Genomic DNA, 27,681 nt, shown 5'->3' with positions numbered 1-27,681 from the left:
CCATTATCCATGTTTTGCTTTTGTTGATGTTCATCTTATATCCTCCTCTCAAGACACTGTCCATTCCGTTCTCTTCCAAGTCCTTTGCTGTCTCTGACAGAATTACAATGTCATCGGCGAACCTCAAAGTTTTTATTTCTTCTCCATGGAATTTAGTACCTACTACGAACTTTTCTTTTGTTTCCTTTACTGCTTGCTCAATATACAGATTGAATAGCATCGGGTAGAGGCTACAACCCTGTCTCACTCCCTTCCCAACCACTGCTTCCCTTTCATGTCCCTCGACTCTTATAACTGCCATCTGGTTTCTGTACAAATTGTAAATAGCCTTTCGCTCCCTGTATTTTACCCCTGCCACCTTCAGTATTTGAAAGAGAGTATTCCAGTCAACATTGTCAAAAGCTTTCTCTAAGTCTACAAGTGCTAGAAACGTAGGTTTGCCTTTCCTTAATCTAGCTTCTAAGATAAGTCGTAGGGTCAGTATTGCCTCACGTGTTCCAACATTTCTACGGAATCCAAACTGATCTTCCCCGAGGTCGGCTTCTACCAGTTTTACCATTTGTCTGTAAAGAATTCGCGTTAGTATTTTGCAGCTATGACTTATTAAACTGATAGTAATTTTCACATCTGTCAACACCTGCTTTCTTTGGGATTGGAATTATTACATTCTTCTTGAAGTCTGAGGATATTTCGCCTGGTGAGAGGCAACGCCTGAAATTTGGTATTTTCGTCACACTCTTGACATTGTGTATTTTGGAATATTGAATTCATTATCGATTTCTGAAATCGAATGTCGCATACCGCTAGCTCCAACTACCTTTCTGCGGTCAGAGTCTGTTAATTCCCGTCGTGTGACCATAATCACGTCGGAAATTTTTCACATGAATCATCTGACAATGTCAGATCGGTCAATTCTCTGCCCTTTTATATCGACACGACCGCCATCTGTATATGCGTATATCGCTGTCCCGTGACTTTTGTCGCCTCAGTGTATGTTAAGCAAGTAGCAGAAAAGCAATCGTTAACCTAAATGAAGCAAATTAATCTATAAGAGAAATATGTTCGTGAAAGGGTGCTGAAACAGACTCCTATCAACTGGAATACATCCAACAAACAGGGGAGGACGCTGGGTGTGACTGCTGCTCCTGTATGAAGAGATTGTAACACAAGAAGTGGATCGTGTCAGACCAATCAGAAGACTGAAGACGCAGAGAAAAACAGCTCTCTTTAGCGTGATTGGTATTAGTTCGGAGTAGTCAGTTTAAATGCACACGTTTCTGCTCTCTCGTCACTGTTTCGCTGTCATCTTATGGCCGCAGGTCCAAAGCCACAGCGATAATTTTGAGGGGCAACCGCGCACTGCGTAGGATAGCCAAATTTTTTTTGTCTAAATAAGGGAGACTTTAACCTGACAAAAATTAAAAAAATAGTAAATAGGCCTAATGTATTTTTTAAAATCTTGTTACTAGTTTGTTGGATCAACCAACCGAAAAACTTCATCGTAACAGTTACTGACTGCAGGTCTACAGAATTTGTTACTTAAAACTACATTTGCTTACATTTTTGACAGCAGCCTGAAGTCTGCGATCATTCTTTACAAATTTGACAAATTCTCCACATGTCAAACCAAAATTAACACTTATTTGTCATTCATCTTTCATTTCATCCAAATTACTATAGTTCCTATCATTAGACCATTTACTGTTCATCTAAGAAAAAATTCTTTTTGTGTGAGCAGACTGAGAACAAAACCAAGAATCTTGTTTATCTCCTGGGCTCCTCTGCCCACTTTTCCAGTGTGCTACAGTCTATATCTTCTAAAGAACGGAATTCATCATATAGATTATCCCCGTTTATGCTTAGCTGAATATGAGTGAGAATGTACTAAAAATCATTAAAATTAACGGAATTCTTTAAGGATAGTTGGAGCAAAGATTGAACTGTAGAAAGAAATGTTAAAATTTTTACACTGTAAATATCAGAGGTATCACAAAATTCAACAAGATTATTTTTAATTTTCTTCTAATTTGTAAAATTTTCTTTAACAAAGCTTCAGTAGCATTACAGGGCTCAATTAACGTTAAATCTGAAATCTCTAGATACTCTCAGGTTTCTAAAAGAATGTTCCCAACATCATAAAAAAATGAAGATACGCTTCAAGAATTAAAATTTTCTCTGGATTGTCATCACTAAAATAGTTTCAAAGCTTTAGATGATTCTTCGTGCTTTGAAAATAACTTATTATTGGCTCCCATTTCTGTTTAGTCTATCAAGAGACCTATTAGGCGTATGCCTTAACATTTCGCACCGTTCAGTGCCAACAAAAAATTTTTTAAAAGTCGTAATTCTTCTCTGTGTTTTGCTGACACTGAAAAGTGTCCATAAACCTTAACAACTATAATTTTTATTTATATATGTTAGAGATTTGAGGCACATTTAATGTCATTATGGATTATGCGATTTGTGCAGCTTGTTTCAAATATTTTGTTATTATCCTACCTAACAATTTCACTACGGATTTATTTTTGGCATAATTTACACTGGCATCATCTGCAATATAAGACGAAACGTTATTTTCATTTAATGAATGAGATTCAAGACTCTTTTTTATCGTAGCATGAAAACCAATAGCACTCTCATCCGCTTTATCCACAAAATCTAATAGTTTATTTCTGATGTCAACAAGAGGTTCGAAGTACGGTACGTGATTACTACAGGAAACATTTTCCGTATCTTATAATTCGATGTACATTAAGTCACGGAAGAAAAGGTCGTACACTGCTCTGGATCATCAAGCACATCTAGGAAACCACTTACACTTCTTGGCGCTAACACATTTTTCGTACCACCACAGTGCATTTTTTTTTTTTTTTTTTTTTTTTTTTTTTTGCCACATCTGAACCTACAAACACACTCTTTGCAAGTTTATTTGCACAGTCTATGCCGCCACAACTAACATTGTGTCTCACTGCATGGTACACCACCAACAGCTCACCTACTGCAGCTTTGTCGAATTCACCACTAGCAGGACTACCACTTTGGCACTGAAAATAGCTGGATACCTTAGAATATTAATTCTCCTGACTCTGCTTTTGTGTCCTTCTGTTTTGCAGTACCGCTGACAGTCTGTAGTGCCACCAAGCTGAATTCACACTTGAAAAGGGAGCACTACGATTAATAATTGTTACTTTCGACTAGATTAACCCGTAAATGCGTTTCTTCCCACTTCTTCCGATTCGTCAGTAAGTAATGCAACACATTTTTTTTCTCGGTCAATTTCGGTTGAAAAAATGCATAAATTATTGCGGGACATCGTGGAATATTCCCGGTTCAGACTCTGTCGTTTCATGAAGTTCCGATAGCTGGCAGCAGTATAATTAGTGTTCAAAATGGCGTCTGTAACGGAGGTGCGTTCCAAGGAGAAAGCTGTCATCGAGTTTCTTTTGGAGGAAAACCAGATCATCGCAGATATGCACAGGCGCTTGCTGAATGTCTACGGAGACCTGAACAAAAGCACGGTGACTCATTGAGCGAGCCGTCTGTCGTGAGCGCAACAACGTCGCGCAAACCTATCCGATTTCCCGCGTGCCTGCGACTGCCGCAATGTTGGAACGTGCGGACACTCTCATTCGACGTGACCGACGGGTCGCACTCGTACACACCGCTGTTCAACTGGACGTCTCTGTTGGTAGAGCTGACGCTCTCGTCCACCAGTTAGGATACTCTGAGGTGTCTTTTCGCTGAGTTCTTCGCCGCCTAGCAATAGGCCATAAAGACCCTCTGTGCGGAATTGGTTGCGCGTTATGAGGCTGATAGTACAGGCAATGAAACATGGGTTGATCAATTCGAAAGAGAAACAAAACGGCGATCCACGGAGTGGCGTCATTTCGCTCTTCTGAAGAAAAAGTTTGAAGCTGCACCCTCAGTCGGTAAAGTGATGGCGACAGTCTTCTGGCACTGGGAAGGAGTTATTCTGTTTGGCGTCCCCCCTCATGTTGCTACAATCAACCCTGAAGCCTACTGTGCTACCTTCAGGAAGTTGAATAAACGGCTTCAGCATGAAACTTCCTGGCAGATTAAAACTGCAAGCTGGACCGAGACTCTAACTCAGGACCTTTGCCTTTCGCGGGCAAGTGCTGTACCGTCTGAGCTACCCAAGCACGACTCACGACTCGTCCTCACAGCTTTAATTCTGCCAGAACCTCGTCTCCCACCTTCCAAACTTCACAGAAGCTCTTCTGCGAACCCTGCAGAACTGACACGCCTAGGAGAAATGATATTGCGGAGAAATGGCTTAGCCAAAGCCTGAAGGATGTTTTCAGAATGAGATTTTCACTCTGCAGCGGAGTGTTCACTGATATGAAACTTCCTGGCAGATTAAAACTGTGTACCAGACCGAAACTCGAACTCGGGACCTTTGCCTTTCACGGGCAAGTGCTCTACCATCTGAGCTACCCAAGCACGATTCACGACCCATCCTCACAGCTTCAATTCTGCCAGCACCACATCTCCTGCCTTACAAATTTCACAGAAGCTCTTCTGCGAACCCTGCAGAACTAGCACTCCTGGAAGAAGTTTGGAAGGTAGGAGACGAGTTGCTGGCAGAATTGAAGCTGTGAGGACGGATCGTGAGTTGTGCTCGGGTAGATCAGACGCTAGAGCACTTGGCCGCAAAAGGCAAGGTCCCGAGTTCGAGTCTCGGTCTGGCACACAGTTTTAATCTGGCAGGAAGTTCGATATCAGCGCACACTTCGCTGCGGAGTGAAAATCTCTTTCTGGCGTCAGCATGTTCGTCGCCACAAGAATGGAAGCTAATTTTTCCTTCTGCATGACAATGCAAGGTCTCACGCTAGTCTGCACACCCGAGGGGGGTGGACTGTCTTCCTCATCCACCATACAGCACCTTTCGGCTTCTGTCTGTCTAGTCCAATGAAGGATGCAGTCCATGGGGAGCAGAGCGTGGATGATGGGGAGGTTGCTGATGCTCCGATGTCGACTAATAGAGTGGTACCGTGAGAGCACACAAGTTGTCCCAGTTGGGTGGCGTAAGCTTGTCGCATTGAACGGAGATTGTGTTGAAAAATAGTTTTCTTTAGCCAAAAGAGTGGGGAGTAGTATGGTGTATCGGAATGCTGAATAAACCAACCTGCTTTCAGGAAAAAAAGGGTGTTGCATTACTCATGCCCCTCGAAGAATTTTCCTCTCTTTTTTAGCTGGAATTTTGGGTTCAGCGGTGCTGTGTTATTCTGATCGGGCAGAACGAAAGCTAATACGACCTTATTCTAGCAAGAAAATGGCAACATGACTCGCCACACAATACCGTGTTAAACATTGTTTTGTATTCACTTCATATCGATGTAGTAAAAATAAAGTTTTAACAAAATGTCAGTTTGGTTTCCACAAGGGTTTTTCAACGGAAAATGCTATATATACTTCCACTAATGAAATATTATCTGCCCTGAGTAACCGGAAGTCACCCGTTGGGATTTTTTGTGATCTATCAAAGGCTTTTGATTGTGTTTATCATAGAATACTTCTAGATAAACTCAAGTACTGCGGTATGAATGGGACAGTGTTCAAATGGTTTAAATCATACCTAACTGGAAGAGTGCAGAAAGTTGAAATAAACTGTTCACATAATATGCAAAAAATTGGTGATTTCTCAAACTGGGGAACAATCAAGAATGGGGTGCTGCAAGGTTCGGTCTTGGGTCCTCTGCCGTTCTTAAGATATATTAATGACTTGCCATTCTGTATTCACGAAGATGCAAAGCTGGTACTTTTTGCCGATGATACAAGTATAGCTATCACACTGAACAGACAAGAATTAACTGGTGAAATTGTAAACAATGATTTTCAGAAAATCTTTAAGTGGTTCTCTGCTAATGGGCTCTCATTAAACTTTGGCAAAACACAGTATATACAGTTCCACACAGTAAATGGAATGACACCATTAATAAATATAGACTTCGATCAAAAACCGGTAGCTAATGTAGAATATTCAAAATTTCTAGGTGTATGCTTTGATGAGGGGTTGAACTGGAAAAAACACACTGAGAGAGTGCGTTTCTGGATGAGGTATCGAATATATTACTTCCCCCTACTTATACCTCCCGAGGAGATCACGAATGTAAAATTAGAGAGATTAGAGCGCGCACGGAGGCTTTCAGACAGTCGTTCTTCCTGCGAACCATAGGCGACTGTAACAGGAAATGGAGGTAATGACAGTGGCACGTAAAGTGCCCTCCGCCACACACCGTTGGGTGGCTTGCGGAGTATAAATGTAGATGTAGATGTAGAATCTGCTGAAACGTTTGAGTTCAGCTACTTATGCTATTAGGGTCATTGCAAATTTTGGAGATATACATCTGAGTAAATTAGCTTACAACGCCAATTTTCATTCTCTGCTTTCGTATGGCATCATATTCTGGGGTAACACATCGTTGAGTAAAAGAGTATTCATTGCACAAAAGTGTGTAATCAGAATAATTGCTGGAGCTCATCCAAGATCATCCTGCAGACACTTATTTAAAGAGCTAGAGATCTTCACTGTACACTCACAATATATATGTTCACTGATGAAATTTGTTATTAACAATACAAATGTATTCAAAATACAGAAGCCAATTTCACTATGAAAGGATGATCTTCACTACTCAAGGCTCAATCTAATTTTGGCTCAGAAGGGGGTAAATTATGCTGCCACAAAAGTCTGACAGAAAGCCATATAGCATTTAAAAGGAAATTAAAAGAATTTCTTAATGGCAACTCCTTCTACTTGTTAGATGAATTTTTGGATATAGTAAGTGGGTAATTTCCCCAACCCCCACAAAAAAAATTAAAAATATTGAGTGTCATGTAATATTTTGTGTAATGTAATATCTCGTATAGACACCTTTTATTAACCTGACATGTTCCACATCATTCATGATCTATGGAACAAGTACTAATCTAATCTAATCTATATTAGAACGCCATATCGATTAATCGTTGTTGTAACGATCGTCATCAATCGAGATTTAACCATATCGATTAATCGATGTTACAAAGATCGTCCAGTAAAGAGACTTGAAAAAATCTGTGGCAGGTTTAACTGTTAATCTGTGTAGCCCACATTCAGAAGAATGTGGGATTCCCCGTACAGTGCGGTAGAGTCGGCAACCCTAGCAGCGCGCGCTGCGCGGTGTGTTGCAGAGGAGGTGTGCCGGCAGTTCCGGGACAGTGGCGTGCGCTGCCTGGTGACGACGTTCTCGCGGCTGGTGCCCCTGGAGGAGGTGCGCCAGCAGCTGGGCCCGCGCTTCCGCGGCACCATCGTGGTGGACGGCGGCGCGCCCGGCGCGCACAACTGGACCCGCCTGCTGTCGCGGGCCTCCCCCGTGGCGCTGCCGCCGCCGGGGAAGCCCCGCCAGCTCGCAGTGCTGCCATACTCCAGCGGCACCACCGGCCTGCCCAAGGGCGTCTGCCTGTCCCACTACAACCTGGTCGCCAACCTGCAGATGTTCAACCACCCCAGGCTGCTCTTCTTCCAGCCCACAACAGGTCAGCTCAGTCGCACTGCTTCTGTACTTCTTCACTATTTGATCAATAATATCCGCACACCTAGTAAAACTAAGGCCCGTCACAAGATGGTGGTGAGCCTGGCGGTGGCCATGCAGGCCAAAGAGCTTGAGCGCCACAGATAAAATACTCAGTCAGAGACGTTACGTGCAGTTCAAGGTCACGCGATGCCTAGCACGAAACCAAGTCCAACACATGTCAGAAAGTAAATCGTGATTATTTTTTTAAAAAGGGAAAGATAAGGAAAGGAGATAAGGAACTTTATTGACTACAACACAACATACAGTCACCGTCGATCTTTATTTTACAATTGCCATTTCCGACTTTGGCCCAAATAAACAGATATTCATCGGCATTTAATTTCTTCTTCTTCCTGGTCGACAAAGTGAATGCCATGCTGGGACCCAATGTACCATAAGGCTGTTTAGCCAACAGTCTTGTAGACTCAGCAATACTCCAAGTCTTCCAAGCAATAATATTGGCATCTGGAAAAGCTTCAAGGCCACCATAGTCTGCATGATTGCCCCAAACAATAGCCAGTGTCAGCCATGTACTGCCTCCAAACACTGCTTGTACATCACAGGTGAAATTAACACATTGGGACCTCCAATTAATTGCCGCCAGTGACGGCGCCATACACGTCGCAGAGGCATTGCTGAGGCATGTTAACACAAGTTAACTTTGAAATCCACACACTCATGTTCCTGGCAGAAGGTTCATGGAACCTCCTTGGAGCTATCTCTCTACCGGCCCACTCTCAAACGGCATGCAGGAATGGCGAAGACTTAAAGCTTTCCGTGTAAGCTCTGATTTCTCTTATTTTAGTTACAATAATCATTTCTCTCCATGAAGGTGGGCGCCAACAAAAAATTACTTTAAAAAATAATAATCAATATACAGTGTCCGCAGCTCGCGGTCTTGCGGTAGCATGCTCGCTTCCTACGCACGAGATCCCAGGTTCAATTCTCGGCGTGGTCAGGGATTTTCTCTGCCTCGAGATGACTGGGTGTTGTGTGTCTTTCATCATCATTTCATCCTCATTCACTCACAAGTCGCCGTAGTGGCGTTAAAGAACTTGTGGAGCGGCAGCCGAACCGCCCTGCGAGGGGTCTCTTGGCCACCGATGCCGTACGCTCGTTATTAATATACAGTAATGAAATTTCGGAATACATTTGTCTCGGTAACACATTTAGGTGATTAACGCTGCAATATTACAGGTTAATGTGAGCACGAAGTAAGCCGTGGCAAATGTTAAATGCTGGTACATTAATAACCAGTGTCACCACGAGAATGTTGAATGCGAGCATACAAATGTGTATGCATTGTGTTGTACGTGTGCTAAATGTCAGTTTTTGGAAGAAGTTCGACGCTTGTCGCACTCGGTCAGTCTAGACAGGGAAGGTTAATGCCGGTTCTGGATGACACACGAGTTGTCGTCCAACGATGACCCGTCTGTGATCGATATATCGACACTTTGCAGAGCGTGCTGGGTTACAACAGCGGTATGTGGGCGAGCGTTATCCAGTTGGAAAACACCCCCTGGAATGCTGTTTGCGAGTAGAAGCACAGCAAGTCGAATCACCAGATTGACGTACAAATTCGCAGTCAGGTTGCGTAGGATAACCGCGAGAGTGCTCCTGCTGCCAGACGAAATCACACCCCAGACCGTAACTCCAGGTGTAGGTCCAGTGTGTCTAGCATGAATACAGGATCGTTGCAGGCTGTGAGCTGGTCTCCTAACCAGCACACAGCCATCACTGGCACCAAGCCAGAACTGGCTTTCATCAGAAAATACAACAGATCTTCACCCTGCCCTCTGTCGCTTGACACTACACCGAGTCACAAAGGGCTGTGGTTTAGGGTCAGTGAAATGCAAGCTACAGGGTGTCTCGGTAGTGCCACGTGGCCGTCCAAAAACGCAGTCTTTGGTTTGCTTTCCCCACCACATTATACATGTGCCTTGTCATGTGACGAGGGCCTCCCGTCGGGCAGACCGTTCGCCTGGTGCAAGTCTTTCGATTTGACGCCACTTCGGCGACTTGCGCGTAGATGGGGATGAAATGATGATGATTGGGTCAACATAACACCCAGTCCCTGAGCGGCGAAAACCTTCGACCCAGCCGGGAATCGAAGTTGTCCCCTTAGGACTGACATTCTGTCACGCTGACCACTCAGCTACTGGGGGCGGAAATTATGTATGTAATCGTTCCACAAGGTTGTAGCCTCTCCCTGGTGTCATTCAATCTGTATATTGAGCACGCAGTGAAGGAAACAAAAGAAAAATTCGGAGTAGGTATTAAAATCCATGGAGAAGAAATAAAAACTTTGAGGTTTGCCGATGACATTGTAATTCTGTCAGAGACAGCAAAGGACTTGGAAGAGCAGTTGAACGGAATGGATAGTGTCTTGAAAGGAGGATATAAGGTGAACATCAACAAAAGCAAAACGAGGATAATGGAATGTAGTCGAATTATGTCGGGTGATGCTGAGGGAATTAGATTAGGAAATGAGACACTTAAAGTACTAAAGGAGTTTTGCTATTTGGGGAGAAAAATAACTGATGATGGTCGAAGTAGAGAGGATATAAAATGTAGACTGGCAATGGCAAGGAAAGCGTTTCTGAACAAGAGAAATTTGTTAACATCGAGTTTAGATTTAAGTGTCAGGAAGTCGTTTCTGAAAGTATTTGTATGGAGCGTAGCCATGTATGGAAGTGAAACATGGACGATAACTAGTTTGGACAAGAAGAGAATAGAAGCTTTCGAAATGTGGTGCTACAGAAGAATGCTGAAGATTAGATGGGTAGATCATATAACTAATGAGGAGGTATTGAATACGATTGTGGAAAAGAGAAGTTTGTGGCACAACTTGACTAGAAGAGGGGATCGGTTAGTAGGACATGTTCTGAGGCATCAAGGGACCACCAATTTAGCATTGGAGGGCAGTGTGGAGGGTAAAAATCGTAGAGGGAGACCAAGAGATGAATACACTAAGCAGATTCAGAAGGATGTAGGTTGCAGGAAGTACTGGGAGATGAAGAAGCTTGCACAGGATAGAGTAGAATGGAGACCTGCATCAAACCAGTCTCAGGACTGAAGACTACAACAACAACAACAACAACAACAATCGTTCCACTTTGAGTTATTCGTGATTGTAATCCCTAAGTATTTAGTTTAATTGACAGCCTTTAAATTTGTGTGATTTAACGTGTAACCGAAATTTAGCTTCTCTCAGGAACGGGTAGAAGAATCGAGTTGAAATTGATGTTGTATTCTAAAACCTACGGTCCCTTAACTGATGTAAAAAAACGTAAGCTTCTAAGTCAATGAAATCAAAATGTACGCCCATTTATGTCACATAATTTGACAGTCGGAAACTCACTCATCAAAACCTGAAGAGTACATCCCGTTGACCTAGAATCACGCAATTTGGCAAGGATCAGTGTTTAACATTACATAAAAAGGAAAAGAAAGCCTTTTTAGCAGTCATTTGGATCACCTCACACGTTTAATTATTTGGAGTCAATTGCCACTTTTCACACCAAACAGATATCTTATTTAAATAATTTTGCCATAGGTTTTTATCTTCTGATGGAAATGGAAATGCTGTGTGGCTAGGGCCTCCCGTCAGTTTGACCGTTCGCCTGCCGCAAGTCTTTCAGGTTGACGCCACTGTGGCGCCTTGCGTGTCGGTGGGGATGAAATGACGATGATCAGGACAACACAACACCCAGTCCCTGAGCGGAGAAAATCTCCTACCCAGAAGGGAATCAAACCCGGGCCGTCAGGCATGACAGTCTCGAAACACTCACCACTCAGCTACCAGAGGCGGACACATCTTCTGATGACTTTACTTGACGATAAATTACAGCATAATCTGCAAGCAATCTAAGAAACCTGCTCAGATTGTCTCCTAAATCATTTATATAGATTACGAATAGCTGAGAGCTATAACACTTGGTTGGGGAACGCCAGATAGCACTTTTGTTTTGCTCGATGACTTTCCGTCAGTTACTGTGACCTTCTTGACAGTAAATCACGAATACAATCGTATAAGTGAGACGATACTCCAGAGGTATGCAGTTTGATTAGAAGTCGCTGTGAGGAATGGTGTCAAAAGCCTTCTGAAGATCTAAAAATATGGAATGAGTCTACATTTTATATCCTCTCTACTTCGACCATCATCAGTTATTTTGCTTCCCAAATAGCAAAACTCCTTTACTGCTTTAAGTGTCTCATTTCCTAATCTAATTCCCTCAGCATCACCCGAGTTAATTCGACTACATTCCATTATCCTTGTTTTGCTTTTGTTGATGTTCATCTTATATCCTCCTTTCAAGACACTGTCCATTCCGTTCAACTGCTCTTCCATGTCCTTTGCTGTCTCTGACAGACTTACAATATCATCAACGAACCTCAAAGTTTTTATTTCTGCTCCATGGATTTTAATACCTGCTCCGAACTTTTCTTTTGTTTCCTTTACTGCTTGCTCAATATACAGATTGAATAGCATCGGGGAGAGGCTACAACCCTGTCTCACTCCATTCCCAACCACTGCTTCCCTTTCATGTCCCTCGACTCGTATAACTGGCATCTGGTTTCTGTACAAATTGTAAATAGCCTTTCGCTCCCTGTATTTTACCCCTGACACCTTCAGAATTTGGAAGAGAGTAGTCAACATTGTCAAAAGCTTTCTCTAAGGCTACAAATGCTACAAACGTAGGTTTGCCTTTCCTTAATCTTTCTTCTAAGATAAGTCGTAAGGTCAGTATTGCCTCTCGTGTTACAACATTTCTACGGAATCCAAACTGATCTTCCACAAGGTCAGCTTCTACCAGTTTTTCCATTCGTCTGTAAAGAATTCGCGTTAGTTAGTTCTAGAAATACAGACGTACCACTTTTCTGAAACACCCTGTACTGTATTTTTGCATTCGAAGGAGAAAGTTGGTAACTGAATTGCGGCAAAAAGACCTCACCGCGAAGGAAAGCTTTTGGGCTAACGATCGACACAACTCGCTTACCATACCCATGACAGTCTCTCCCCTATTTTGCAATGATATTAAACGAGTTGCTCTTCTTTATTTTCTCGGTGTACTCCGTTAATGCTATCTGGTAAGCATTCCACACCGCATACTACTACTCCAGAAGACGATGTGCAAGTGTGGTCTAGGTAGGCTCTTTAGAGAATTTATTGTCAAAGGTCAAGCGCTCAGAGTGTTGACGTAACATGCTTTTGCCTCCTTGAGCCCCCGGTTCGTGATGTACCCTTGTCCGTTTCTCAGCTACGCTACAGATCACTTTATTTATGAAAATACAAAGTACAGTCAGCAACAAATTTTACATATTCACATACTCCTTTACCTTTAACCCAAATGAATACAGACTCATTAACAGATATTTTTCTTTTGTTACCATCAATAAAACACAGCCGTTGGTTCGATCTCGCCTTACACTCAACATTTATTTTTCATTTTATGGATTCAGTTTTTATTTATTCTTAATTGTAATTCCTAGGTATTTAGTTCATTCGAAAACCTGTAAGTGTCTGTGGCATACCGTGTAAATGAAATTTAGTGGATTTTTTAATTACTCCATTCTCCTATGAAGAAATTCAAACTTTTTATAGTTTTGGGCAAATTACCACTACTTTAACATTACTGATATCTTGCCTGAATCATTTTACAATTAGCTTTGATCTTCTGGTGGCTTTAATAGATGGTAAACGACATCATCATCTGCAAACAATATAAGAAAGCTGCTCAAATTGCCTCCTAAGTCATTTATATAGATTTGTAACAGTATAGAACATCATTAGGGTCCCTATATATTACTTCTGTTTGACTAGGCGATTTACTGTCAATTACTATGGACTGTGACCTTTCTGAAAGGAACAAGTTAATGCAGCCACACAACTGAGGCAGTAGTCGACAGGCACACAATTTGATTAGAAATCGCTTGTGAGACATGCTATCAAAAGTCCCCTGACAATGTAAAAATATGCCACCAACTTGAGAAAGCCTGCCAGCACTAATTCAGTCGTGTAAGTAAACACCCTGTTGAGTTACACAAACACACATAAATCCGTGCTGGTTTTCTCAAAAAATGGTGGTTCAAATGGTTCTGAGCACTATGGGACTTAACAGCTGTGGTCATCAGTCCCCTATAACTTAGAACTACTTAAACCTAACTAACCTAAGGACATCACACACACCCATGCCCGAGGCAGGATTCGAACCTGCGACCGTAGCAGTCGCGCGGTTCCGTACTGCGCGCCTAGAACCGCGAGACCACCGCGGCCGGCCTGGTTTTCTCCACATTGACTATGTGATCAAAAGTATCCGGACACACTGTGCTGCCACCTACTGCCAAGTACTCGATATCAGCGACCTCAGTAGTCACTAGACACCGTGAGATAGTAGAATGGGGCGCTCCGCGGAACTCACGGGTTTCGAACGTGGTCAGGTGATTGGGTGTCACTTGTGTCATACGTCTGTACGCGAGATTTCCCACTCCTAAACATCCCGAAGTCCAGTGTTTCCGATGTGACAGTGAAGTGGAAACGTGAAGGGACGCGTACAACACAAAAGCATACAGGCTGACCTCATCTGTTGACAGACGGAGAGCGCCGACAGTTGAAGAGGGTCGTAATGTGTAATAGGTATACATCTATCCAGACCATCACACAGGAGTTCCAAAGTAAACATTGGACAACAGAACAGCGGAAAAACGTTGTGTGGAGTGACGAATCACGGTTCACAATGTAGCGATCCGATGGCTACGTCATCTGCCAAAGTGTGTAGTGCCAACAGTGAAATTCGGAGGTGGTGGTGTTATTGTGTGGTCGTATTTTTCATGGTGGGGGCTTGCACCCCTTGTTATTTTGCATGGCACTACCACAGCACAGACCTACATTAATGTTTTAAGCATCTTCTTGCTTCCCACTGTTGAAGAGCAATTTGGGTATGGCGACTGCATCTTTCAACACGATCGAGCACCTTTTCACAATGCACGACCTGTGGCGGAGTGGTTACACGGCAATAACATCCCTGTAATGGACTGGCCTGCACAGGGTCCTGGCCTGAATCCTGTAGAACGCCTTTGGGATGTTTTGGAACGCCGACTTCGTGTCAGGCCTCTTCGACCGATCTCGATACTTCTCCTCAGTGCAGCACTCCGTAAAGAATGGGCTGCCATTCCCCAAGAAACATTCCAGCGCCTGATTGAACGTATGTCTGCGAGAGTGGAAGCTGTCATCAAGGCTAAGGGTGGGCCAACACCCTACTGAATTCCAGCATTACCGATGGAGGGCGCCACTAACTTGTAACTCTTTTCAGCCAGGTGTTCGGATACTTTTGACCACACAGTGTACGAAAAGCAATGTCCAGATTGACTGACTGACTGACTCATCATCGCCCAGTCCAAACCGCTGATGGTAGAAGCTTGAAATGTAGAGGAGGTGCTGATCTTATACTGCAGGAGTCGTTTAAAAAGGAGTTTTTCGAAATTCCTACCACAAGGGGGTGAAATAGGGGATGAAGGATTTTTCTGAAAAATGTCGCTATCAAGGCAATTTTGGAGCTAGATCGCCGAAAATTGGTATTTGGTTTCTCGGTCAGAAATAGGGAAATACAAGTTTCAGTATTTTTGGAAATTTAACGTCTACGGGAGTAAAATAGTGGGTGAAAGTTTTTTTGAAAATGAATGATCACTAAAGACATACTAAAGGATTTTTAAGGCTACGTCTGTGACAGGTGGTGTTTCACTTCTCAGTTACAAATACAAAAATAGGTGTTTTAGTGTTTGTGGAAGTTCAACCACTAAGTGACTGAAATAGGAGATGAAAATTTTTAAGAAAATATTTCGTTACACTAAAAAATTTTAATGCTAAATGTATAAGAAATGGTATTTCGCTTTTAGATTGGATATAAAGAAATATTTGTTACGGAATGAAAGTTGCTATGAAAATATCTCCACAACACTGGAAATGGTGTGATTAATAAAAACTTTGGACTCCAGCTACCAGAATCGCTTTTTTGGTCAGAAGTGCATTCGGAAAAGATCATGCTTATAAAGCCTTAATTAGCGTTAAAAGCTTAGAAAGTGTTGTAATTTGTGAACAACATATAATTCAATTAAATAAAAACAAAACAGTGTCTGAGGGCAATATAGTCTACGGGAGTGAAGCAGCGGGCGGTAAGCCAGTGTGTCAATAACAGGTATGGTGAAGGAAATTGCTGGGCGTTAAAATCGCAGATCAGGTAAGACGATAAATAACGAACTTCTACACGTTGTGGTAATACATAATAGCAGGAAGAATACACGATTAAATCAGTAAGTGATATTAGGATACACAGCGTGTGAAATTTAGAGCACAGAGCTGCTACCAGCTTGGACAGCAACCACGGCTCGAACACGACTGAGCGTAGAGTCGAACTGAGCTTGGAAGACAGATATGAGTATGTCATTCTGTACTGCTTGAAGCTTGAACACAGTGCCAGACTTCATCGACTGTGGTGGCTGGCAAACGGTGTTGAGCCGCTCTCTCAGCAACCCATGACTGGATGCTTTCAGTAGGTGAGAGATATGGAGAATGTGCTGGCCAGAGCAGCTAACCAACACACTCTTTATCACTGTGGGTCAGGACTCCGTGAGACAGCATGCTGTCATACGGTATCTTGTTGGAAGATAATATCAAGGAAACCTCACAGATAGAACATGGCAACTGGTCTCAACACGTCGCAAATGTAGCTCTTGCTGTCCAAAGGACGGGCCGTGAGGACCAGCAATGGTCGCATTGTGCACCCATCAGTACCCCATACCATCACACCAGGTACTGGGCCAGTATGAGAATAACGAGTTCAATCTGGTAATGTCTCTTCTATACCAAGTATCCACATGCAGGTACACTGATGAGCCAAAACTTTATGACCACTTACTTAAAAGCGTATTGGTCCACTTATGGAACGCAATTCAGCAATGGTACCGTTCAGCATGGATTCAACAAGTACTTGATAGGTTTCCAGATGTTTGTGCCACCAGATGCCTATCTTTTTTATTCTCGTGTCAGAAACGTACAGGTACATGTACATACATTTTACACACTTATGGTTTAATTACTTCTGACCAAAACTTGGCCACTTCCAGTGCATTTTCTGTTGCTTGTTGAAGATCATCTTCTGTACAGGAGACTGGGCACAGTCAACAGTGAAGCATGTGTCAAACTGTCTGTTCTTCTCCAAACCGAATATCATTTCGATCAGTGTATCCCCATCTTGCCAAGTTAACTTTTGATCTTCCAATCCGGATCTCAGTCTATTCAGGGACTTCCAAGATGTCCATTCCCCGTCATGGCCTGGAGGTAGAGCTTCAACAACTCTTTTTCCAACTAGGGGGAAGGTAGGTCATAGCCCTCCATAGTTGTAACCTAGCTTGTTCAGCAGTGGTTCTAACTTCCTTTGATGTCCTAAGGAAACTCTTCCTTGACTTCAGTCGTTGCATGTGCGTTTCACACCCATACAAAGGATGGGTAATTTCCTGTTCCACTGCCTTCCTTTCCTTGTTCACAGCTATCTCTCTTCGAACAGTTGTTGGTGCTATTCCTGTGAGGTTGTAAACCCATTCGACTGGAGTGGATTTCAAGCAACGTGTTATAATTCTGCAGGTTTCGTTGAAAGCTACATCAACCTGTTTGGCATGAGTTGAATTATACCAAACATGACAGGCACACTCTGCCACAGAACAGCATAGTGACAATGTTTCAGGCTGACTAAGCCACTGTGATCTGGCCAGTTTTCGTAGGAGATTGTTCCTGGAGGAAACTTTTGACTTGGATTTCATGCAGTGCTTTTTGAAAGTTAAAGATCTGTCAGGTGTCACTCCTAGGTATTTTGGAGTCTCGTAGTGTTCCAGTTCGACCCCCAGTCACACTATTTTCAGCTTACGAGTGGCTTCTTGTTTCTCAAATGAAAAACACACACTTGGGTCTTTGAACGGTTTGGTTTAAGCTGGTTTGTGTTGTAGTATCTGGATAGATCTTTGAGGGCATTCATGACGCTGTTCTCCACTGATCCAAGATCTGTGCTGTAGGTGGCTAGAGTGAGGTCGTCAGCATTTAAGAAGCTCTTGGTGTTTGGGGATATCGGTTGGTCGTTCGTGTATAAATTAAAAAGAATTGGAGCCAAAACACTTCCTTGTGAGAGGTCATTCTTCTGTAGTCTCCATCGACTATGCTGTCCTTGAAAGTCGACGAAGAACCTGCGATTCTGCAGAAAGGAGGTGATGTGTCTGATTAGACCTAAAACCTTTGGTCAGATTGTAGACCTTGACTAGTAGTAGCTGGTGATTGATGGTATCATACGCTGCAGATAAGTCGACAAATGACTCTCCTGTCACCTTCCGAGCTTCAAAGCCATCTTCTATAAACTGTGTGAGTTTTAGCAATTGTCCAGTACAGCTTTTACCTGGACGAAATCCAGATTGCTGAGATACAAGTGAGGGGCTAATTGCAGGTGATAGGCAATTAAAAATTCCAGCATTTTGTAAAAGTCACTGGATCTCGACCAACGCGAGCAGCAATGTCTCGATACGATAAACCTCAATCGCGATAGACTACAATCCGACCTTTATCAAATTCGGAAACGTGATGGTACGCATTTCTCCTCCTTACACGAGGCATCACAACAACGTTTCACCAGGCAACGCCGGTCAGTTGCTGTTTGTGTATGAGAAATCGGTTGGAAACTTTGCTCATGTCAGCACATTGTAACTGGTCTAAAATTCTTTGGATAATTTTCTTCTTTGCCAGGTTTGAGCAAAGCAATCAGTCGATTCTTCCGCTATATGTTTGGAATTTGGTTTCTGCTAACACAATTATCTAAAAGCTGGAGAATCCATTTCTGTGGCCGGCCACTGTCGACTGCTACGGTCGTAGGTTCAAATCCTGCCTCGGGCTTCGATGTGTGCTATGTCCTTTGGTTAGTTAGATTTAAGTAGTTCTAAGTTCAAGGGGACTGATGACCTCAGATGTTAAGTACCATAGTGCTCAGAGCCATTTGAACCATTTCTTTGTACACTACTGGCCATTAAAATTGCTACACCAAGAAGAAATGCAGATGATAAACACGATACCACAGTTCATCAAGAGTAGTGATTGGCGTATTGTGACGAGCCAGTTGCTCGGCCACCATTGACCAGACGTTTTCGATTGGTGAGAGATCTGGAGAACGTGCTGGCCAGGGCAGCAGTCGAACATTTTCTGTATCCAGAAAGGCCCCTACAGGACCTGCAACATGTGGTCGTGCATTATCCTGCTGAAATGTTTAAGTAGTTCTAAGTTCTAGGGGACTTATGACCTAAGATGTTGAGTCCCATAGTGCTCAGAGCCATTTGAACCATTTTTTGATCGAGACGTGTAAGCAATGGCACCCCATACCATCACACTGGGTGATAAGCCAGTACGGCGATGACGAATACACGCTTCCAATGTGCGTTCACTGCGATGTCGCCAAACACGGATGCGACCATCATGATGCTGTAAACAGAACCTGGATTCATCCGAAAAAATGACGTTTTGCCATTCGTGCACCCAGGTTCGTCATTCATTGAGTACACCATCGCAGGCCCTCCTGTCTGTGATGCAGCATCAAGGGTAACCGCAGCCACGGTCTCTGAGCTGATAGTCCATGCTGCTGCAAACGTTGTCGAACTGTTCGTGCAGATGGTTGTTGTCTTGCAAACGTCCCCATCTGTTGACTCAGGGATCGAGACGTGGCTGCACGATCCGTTATAGCCATGCAGACAAGATGCCTGTCATCTCGACTGTTAGTGATACGAGGCCGTTGGAATCCAGCACAGCGTTCCGTATTACCCTCCTGAATCCACCGATTCCATATTCTGCTAACAGTCACTGGATCTCGACCAACGCAAGCAGCAATGTCGCGATACGATAAACCTCAATCGCGATAGGCTACAATCCGACCTTTATCAAAGTCGGAAATGTGATGGTACGCATTTCTCCCCCTTACACGAGGCATCACAACAACGTTTCACCAGGCAACGCCGGTCACTTGCTGTTTGTGTATGAGAAGTCGGTTGGAAACTTTGCTCATGTCAGCACGTTGTAAGTGTCGCCACCGGCGCCAACCTTGTGTGAATGCTCTGAAAAGCTAACCATTTGCATATCACAGCATCTTCTTCCCGTCGGTAAAATTTCGCGTCTGTAGCACGTCATCTTCGTGGTGTAGCAATTTTAATGGCCAGTAGTGTATTTAAGCCAAAGTATATTTGCTCGGTTCGTATATCATCCAAGCCAGCTGATTTGCTATTTTTCCTTTGTTTGATGGCCTTCTGTAGTTCTTCCATGCTGGATGATGATGCACAGGCAACACTCTTCCTGTAGTTTATGGGCAGTTGGTTTGTGGGCGTGGAGCTTGCACCAGATAGCATCCCAGCTGAGTTTCATCAGATCCAGATAAGCCGAATTTTATGGCCAAAGCATTAATGTGAGTTCTCTGTCGCGCTCATCACTGCAGCGTGATTCAGACCTTGTCACATCGACAGTTATCCTATTGGAAGATGCCCTCACTGCCGAGGAAGACATCAAGCATAAGTGATTCCAGGTGGTCCCAAATAGCGTTCACATAGTCCACACTCTCACGGTGCCTTCGATTGCCACTGCAGATCCAATGGAAGCCGAGGAAATATTCCCCATAACATAACAATGCTCCCACCAGCTGCTCCTGTGGTGTACTGCATGTTTCGACCAGCCACTCTCCTGGATGGCTGTGAATCTGGACACGACCATCGACCTGGTTTAACAATAAATGGGATTCATCCGACGAGGCAACACAGTTTCATTGATTGACGGTCCAATTATTATGACTCTATGTCCACTATAATGATAATTGATGTTTTTGTGTCAACTTGGGAACATGTAAGGGGTCCTTTGCTGTGGAACACGATGTTCAGTACTGTGTGTTGAATGGTTTGCTCCATTGTGACTGATCATTCTCTACTGGCGATTAGCTTGAAGGATCTGTCAAGCTGTTCAGTGAGATGGGCTCTGAGGCTTCAGGAATATGATGTCACAATGGTACACAAAAGTACATGCAAACACAAGGACCCCAACTGCCTTTCAAGGATTCCTTTGGCAGAACGCAGCAGTGTGGATGGAGTCTCAGTCATCACTGCATTAAATTGTATTGCTGGAAACACTGATGGAGGAGAAACTGACCAAAGAAGAGTTCCAATTAATTAATGGAGCCCTGTATATGAGGAACTATGATCCAATGGGGCAGAAATGGTTTCTTGTCATCTCAGCTCATCTATGGCAAGTTATCATGCGGTATTTACACAGTACTCCAACATCTGTTCAGTTGAGATTTATGAAGACTATTGACAGAATCAGACACAGGTGTTACTGGCCAGATCTCTACCAATACATTAGAAACTATGTGAACTGCTGTGTGGAATGCTAATGATGAAATCACATGCTACAATCAACCCTGGGGTGTCTGGTACTCATTCCACCTGCAATAGTCCCATTCCACCCAATTGGACTCAAACTCTTGGAGAGAATTCAAAAGTCAACAAATGGGAGTCAACAGATAGCGATCTGTACAGGCAACCTCACACACTATGCTGTCACTAAAGCTATGCTGGGTGCCAAAGCCACATAAATTACAAAGTTCTTTGTAGAAGACATCATTTTGAAGCAAGGAGAACTCCAGTCATGATCACTGATTGTGAAAAAGTTTTCCAGTCAAAAGTAGTGTCAGGGGTAGCCTAATATGATGGCAACTGTCTACCCGCCAAAGACAACTGGCTTCGCAGAATGATTTAATAAGATATTTGCAGATATGTTCCAAATGTACTGTCCGTTGTGACATTTGCATGCAATCCAGTAAAGCAAGAGATTAGAGACAAATGCCCTTTTTCTGCTCTTTGATCATGAGGCAAAAGCGACAAGTGAAACACTATTCTCATTTCAGCTGGAAGATGTTCAGCTGAGTAAGTGAATCATCTTACCACCAGGACCAAAGAAGCAAGACGGCTGTCTCGCATGCGGATCTTAAATGACCAGGAGAAAAACTGAGTATACCAAGTGTGCAGTACCAGCTAGTGAGATATACCCTGGGAGACCTTGTATGGCCTTTTATGTTTGTGCAGAAAGTAGGACTTTTAGAAAAGTTAGTAAAGCACTACTTTGGACCATATCATATCCTTCATTACTTGTTAGACATCAAACACGTAGTCAACGATTATAACCCTGCATCAAGAAGACAAAAGGGCAGAGATGTCGTCCATGTCCTATGTATGAGTCCCTACTACAGTCCAGAGTCATAGGTCAGTGATGGGAGGTGCAAGGAAACTGAAGACCCACTTGATGGTCATGAAGCTTTAATATGAGGGGTTTCTTTCTATGCTCATAATAGTGAAGAGGATGTAACATGACCAGAGTGCAAGGATCTAGTAGCACCTCCATACAGATTGCTATTGACAAGATTTAGGTCCAGAGTGCTATAGTTGATTCCAGTAAGAACCTCTGAAACAGTTGGTCACTGTTTCTGCAGGAGCGAGAGAAATTCTATGACCAGTATAGTGTGATGATTAGCATAACTGAGTGGTGTGTTTGGATTGCCTGTTTGAAACTAGCCACCAGCAATTATTTGTTATTCATTAGTTGTCATTTCTGGAAGTTCTTGAAATACCTTAAGTTTGTAGTGTTTGTATATTCTGGAATATTCACTTTTTATATAAATACTTGCATTCTGGAATTTCTTATTTTTGTATAAATAGCTATAATCTCTGTCTAGGAATTTAGTTCTGTTGTGGCTATATATTGGTGTCAGAAATAAGTATGCTTTCAGTTCTAAGCGCTGTACTTCGTTGGTGGTGCTGCCTTCAGATTTGTAAGTAACTGGGGATTCCGTTTGACAATATTATCAAACAACTGAACTAATCAGTCCTAGCAAAATATAAAGTGACAAGTTTTTGAGAACCACTTTACCACACTGCTGTATCAGCTGAATTATGTCTTCATGGGAATGTGAGGATAACACAGTCAAAAATGTTGGCTGCTACCTAAAAAAGAAAATAAGTCCATATATTTGTTTTAGTAAAATACAGTTATTTTAATTTAACATTTTATTCATTTTTCTGTGTTTATGATCAATAATTCTATTTTCAATTAATTACAAATCAAAACCAAGACATCACAATGCTTCTATCCATTTTTATGAACTAAATTTTGATCATGTTGAAAACATGTACACAAATGTCTATACAGTATATAAATTTTGTATGAGTTGGTATACAAGAGACAAATTTTACATATTTATTCCATATATTTTACCAGAAGTACGCAAGCAACGAGTAACATCAAAATCGACAGTATTTCCCATTAATATTTGTCTTTTATGCATTTTCATCTCAAAAAGTTTTGCAGGAAAAGCTATATAAATCTGACAAACTTATTCTCTTTCAGATACTTTTCCATGGCAATGAACATTAATTTCTGAAATAATATCACAATGTACACATCACTGCACACTTCATGCTAAGTAACTTATAAATACTTGTACAAGACTCATGTATGTTGCTAGGATGCATCACTTTACCTGCTTTGTACTAAGAATGAGTGTTACTGTTTCCATCAAAGGCTGCAACAAATACACAGTGCTGTCCATAAGCATCTCTGGAGTTTCAAAAGAAATCTGCACAAAAATTAAGACTTACAGAAAATTGATGCATGGCAGTACAAAGAGCATCTCTGCAGGCTCATAACACACATCACAGGTGTTAAATATGGACATAGTTTGTGATGCAGGAGATGTCAATATATGCTTGCGATTGATTGAAATTGCTGCTGGTACAACAGCAATGCATTTTGGAAATATCTTCATTGCATTGTGTTGCATTGCCTATGTGTGAACTATTAGGTTGGTGCATAAGTTCGTAGTGTTTTTACCTAACTTTAATGAACAAAACTGATACACATAACAGAGACTTTAGTCATCAATAATATACACTCCTGGAAATTGAAATAAGAACACCGTGAATTCATTGTCCCAGGAAGGGGAAACTTTATTGACACATTCCTGGGGTCAGATACATCACATGATCACACTGACAGAACCACAGGCACATAGACACAGGCAACAGAGCATGCACAATGTCGGCACTAGTACAGTGTATATCCACCTTTCGCAGCAATGCAGGCTGCTATTCTCCCATGGAGACGATCGTAGAGATGCAGAATGTGTAGTCCTGTGGAACGGCTTGCCATGCCATTTCCACCTGGCGCCTCAGTTGGACCAGCGTTCGTGCTGGACGTGCAGACCGCGTGAGACGACGCTTTATCCAGTCCCAAACATGCTCAATGGGGGACAGATCCGGAGATCTTGCTGGCCAGGGTAGTTGACTTACACCTTCTAGAGCACGTTGGGTGGCACGGGATACATGCGGACGTGCATTGTCCTGTTGGAACAGCAAGTTCCCTTGCCGGTCTAGAAATGGTAGAACGATGGCTTCGATGACGGTTTGGATGTACCGTGCACTATTCAGTGTTCCCTCGACGATCACCAGTGGTGTACGGCCAGTGTAGGAGATCGCTCCCCACACCATGATGCCGGGTGTTGGCCCTGTGTGCCTCAGTCGTATGCAGTCCTGATTGTGGCGCTCACCTGCACAGCGCCAAACACGCATACGACCATCATTGGCACCAAGGCAGAAGCGACTCTCATCGCTGAAGATGACACGTCTCCATTCGTCCCTCCATTCACGCCTGTCGCGACACCACTGGAGGCGGGCTGCACGATGTTGGGGCGTGAGCGGAAGACGGCCTAACGGTGTGCGGGACCGTAGCCCAGCTTCATGGAGACGGTTGCGAATGGTCCTCGCCGATACCCCAGGAGCAACAGTGTCCCTAATTTGCTGGGAAGTGGCGGTGCGGTCCCCTATGGCACTGCGTAGGATCCTACGGTCTTGGCGTGCATCCGTGCGTCGCTGCTGTCCGGTCCCAGGTCGACGGGCACGTGCACCTTCCGCCGACCACTGGCGACTACATCGATGTACTGTGGAGACCTCACGCCCCACGTGTTGAGCAATTCGGCGGTACGTCCACCCGGCCTCCCGCATGCCCACTATACGCCCTCGCTCAAAGTCCGTCAACTGCACATACGGTTCACGTCCACGCTGTCGTGGCATGCTACCAGTGTTAAAGACTGCGATGGAGCTCCGTATGCCACGGCAAACTGGCTGACACGGACGGCGGCGGTGCACAAATGCTGCGCAGCTAGCGCCATTCGACGGCCAACACCGCGGTTCCTGGTGTGTCTGCTGTGCCGTGCGTGTGATCATTGCTTGTACAGCCCTCTCGCAGTGTCCGGAGCAAGTATGGTGGGTCTGACACACCGGTGTCAATGTGTTCTTTTTTCCATTTCCAGGAGTGTATATTACTTCACTATCTACAAAAGTCTGCCAGTGCTGAGGTAGCTTTTTGATTCCACAATTATAGAAATCATGTGGTTTTGAGGTGAAGGACTCATCAAGCCGTGTTCGGAGCACATTTTCGTGCAGAAAGGGAGTTCCTTCAATGTTATTTGATAGAGAGTAGAAAAGGTGAAATCTGAGAGTGCAAGGTCAGGTGAATGAGGTGGGTGTAGAATGACTTCCCAACCCAACTCCTACACAGTGTTTTTTGACAGTTTATCAGAATCTGCATCTACTGCATCTACATGGATACTCTGCAAATCACATTTAGGTGCCTGGCAGAGGGCTTATTGAAGCACTTCACAACTCTCTTTTATTCCAATCTCATATAGTGTGCAAAAAGAATGAACACCTATATCTTTCTGTATTAGCTCTGATTACCCTTAATTTATCACAGTGATCATTTCTCATGTAGGACACTGTCAACAAAATATTTTCACATTCCGAGGAGAAAGCTGGTGATTGCAATTTCATGAGAAGATTCTGCTTCAACGAAAAACACCTTTGTTTTAATTATGTCCACCCTAAATCTTGTATAATTTCAGTGACACACTCTCCCCTATTTTGCAATAATACAAAATGTGCTGCCCTTCTTTGAACTTTTTCAATGTACTCCGTCAGTCCTATCTGGTAAGGATCCCACACTGTGCAGCAGTATTCTAAAAGAGGACAGACAACCATAGTGTAGGCAGTCTCCTTAGTGGCATCATTTCATGCAGTCTTCCTGGTTGTTGTTCTTAGATTGTGTCTGTAAGATGTCTCAGTTGTTGACAGTAAATGTTAGCAGTGGTGGTTACACCTCACTGAAGTAATTTGTAGTACACCACACCAATACTGTTCCATGAGATGCAAAACATTACCTATTGTGGATGCAGGCAGGTCTTTGTACCAGAAGGTTGCTGCTTTGTTTGGGTTCAACCATTCTTTTCTTTTCCTTATGTCAGCATAAAGACACCATTTCTGATAATAAGTAATGACTCAGGAGAGGAATCATCAGGAGTGTTTAGGAGCCAATTGGTGAAGAACAAGTAGAAATGCACTCACTAATTTTTGTGATTTTGGGTTAGAGCACGCGGTACCCGTACACCCAATTTTGAACCTTTCCCATTGCATGCAAATGTCATAAAATGGTAGAATGGTCACAGTTCATCAAAGTTGCTCGTTCTTGGGTGCACTGACATGGGTCATTGTGGATTAATGCGTTTAAATGAATTTCATCAGATTCCAATAGTCTTCCTGAATTTGGAGAGCCACTAATGTCAGAATGATCCTCCTGAAAAAGAGAAAACTATTTTCTCTCCATGCTCTGTGCAATGATTTATCCCCATACACATTACAAATGTGTCTGGCTGCCTCCGCTGCTGTCACCCCTCTGTTGAAGTCAAACAGAAGAATACATTGGAAATGTTCTGATTTCACCACTTGGCACTCCATTTTACAGCATCCACAGCTCCACTCAGTATCTCCAAATGACAAAATGACAATACATAAACTCAAATAGTAACAGTGAGTAACAAATAAAAAATGACAGCTGATAAATAAAGCCATAGCAACCAGAATACCAACATTCAAAACAAAAATGCTACAAACTTATGTACTAACTTAATATTTTGATGTGACAACACCTAGTGAATGATTTGTCTACAATGTTCTGGTATGCCTGCCCCCTTCTAGTGTGCTCTGAAAGTACACCGTGATGCATATGTCAGATTGAAACATTGAGATATACTCTACCCATTGGTATTTGTCATTTTGCTGCACGCCATAGTTTTCATGAGTCATCTTCTGAAACTCTGGAGGTACTTGTAAATAATCCTGTATTGTAAATGTATATCATGAATGGTTTATAAAATCTCACCATGGTGTTTACATACATCACTGGATCAGAGCAATACTATGAAATAATCTAAACTGAATCTCTCTTCTGTTGGGCCAAGACCCAACATCATCTAGGCTATAAAATTATTTAAAGCAACTGGGAGGTATTCTTTCAGAAACACTATATCATTCACAAAATTAACTGATGCTGCAGAACACCAACAATTCAAAGTGCTTATTTCCCTGAGTTACTGCCTTTTTCTCTAATTTATAGAAGTGGATGTAGTTGTATCTGAGTAATGAATGCTTTTCCCTGTGTTTTGAGCTGCATGTTGACTCTGTTGCAGACAGCTACCAAGAAGTGGTGCTGAGCATCCTGCCCTTCTACCACATCTACGGCTTCAACATCATCCTCAACCTCACTGTGTCACTCGGCATCCACAATGTCACCTTGCCCAAGTTTACTCCTGCCAGTTTTGTCAAAGCCCTAGAGGATTACAAGGTAAGAGTGCTTCACATACAATGTAATTCACAAATTCCAACACAAAGAATTTGCTTGCATGAGTCATGAGACACATAAGATAAAACAAAACAAAGCAATCTGACTTTGGTCAAAAAGCAGTTGCCAATCATATGGGGAAAAGACTGTTGTGTGAGTTTAAGTGTTCATTGCACAGGTGTGTCCATTCAAGCAGTTCATCCTCTTTAATGAGAGACAATGATGCATAACTTGAAATAAGGTACCGAGGGTGGGGGCACACTGGTTAGCGCGCTGGACTTGCATTCAGGAGGACAGTGTTTCAAACCCTTGTTCAGC

General features: G+C 43.0%; 1 protein-coding gene across 2 annotated transcripts in view; it reads left to right on the top strand.

Annotated features, from left to right (window-relative positions):
* LOC126106526 (probable 4-coumarate--CoA ligase 1) overlaps nucleotides 1–27,681 on the top strand; it is a 446,932-nt gene that overhangs the window by 292,690 nt on the left and 126,561 nt on the right. For both annotated transcript variants that reach the window (XR_007523361.1, XM_049912853.1), the window contains exons 3-4: nucleotides 7,195–7,539; nucleotides 27,212–27,366. Coding sequence is in view for 1 of the 2 variants with exons in the window: in XM_049912853.1 (XP_049768810.1) it covers nucleotides 7,195–7,539; nucleotides 27,212–27,366 (500 nt within the window). In the remaining variant the exon portion in view is untranslated. The remainder of the gene's footprint in view (nucleotides 1–7,194; nucleotides 7,540–27,211; nucleotides 27,367–27,681) is intronic.

This window comes from Schistocerca cancellata, chromosome 10 (genome assembly GCF_023864275.1).
Source record: "Schistocerca cancellata isolate TAMUIC-IGC-003103 chromosome 10, iqSchCanc2.1, whole genome shotgun sequence".
NCBI lineage: Eukaryota > Metazoa > Arthropoda > Insecta > Orthoptera > Acrididae > Schistocerca > Schistocerca cancellata.
Note: the sequence above shows the minus strand (reverse complement) of the source record. Positions and strands in the feature narration are given on the sequence as shown.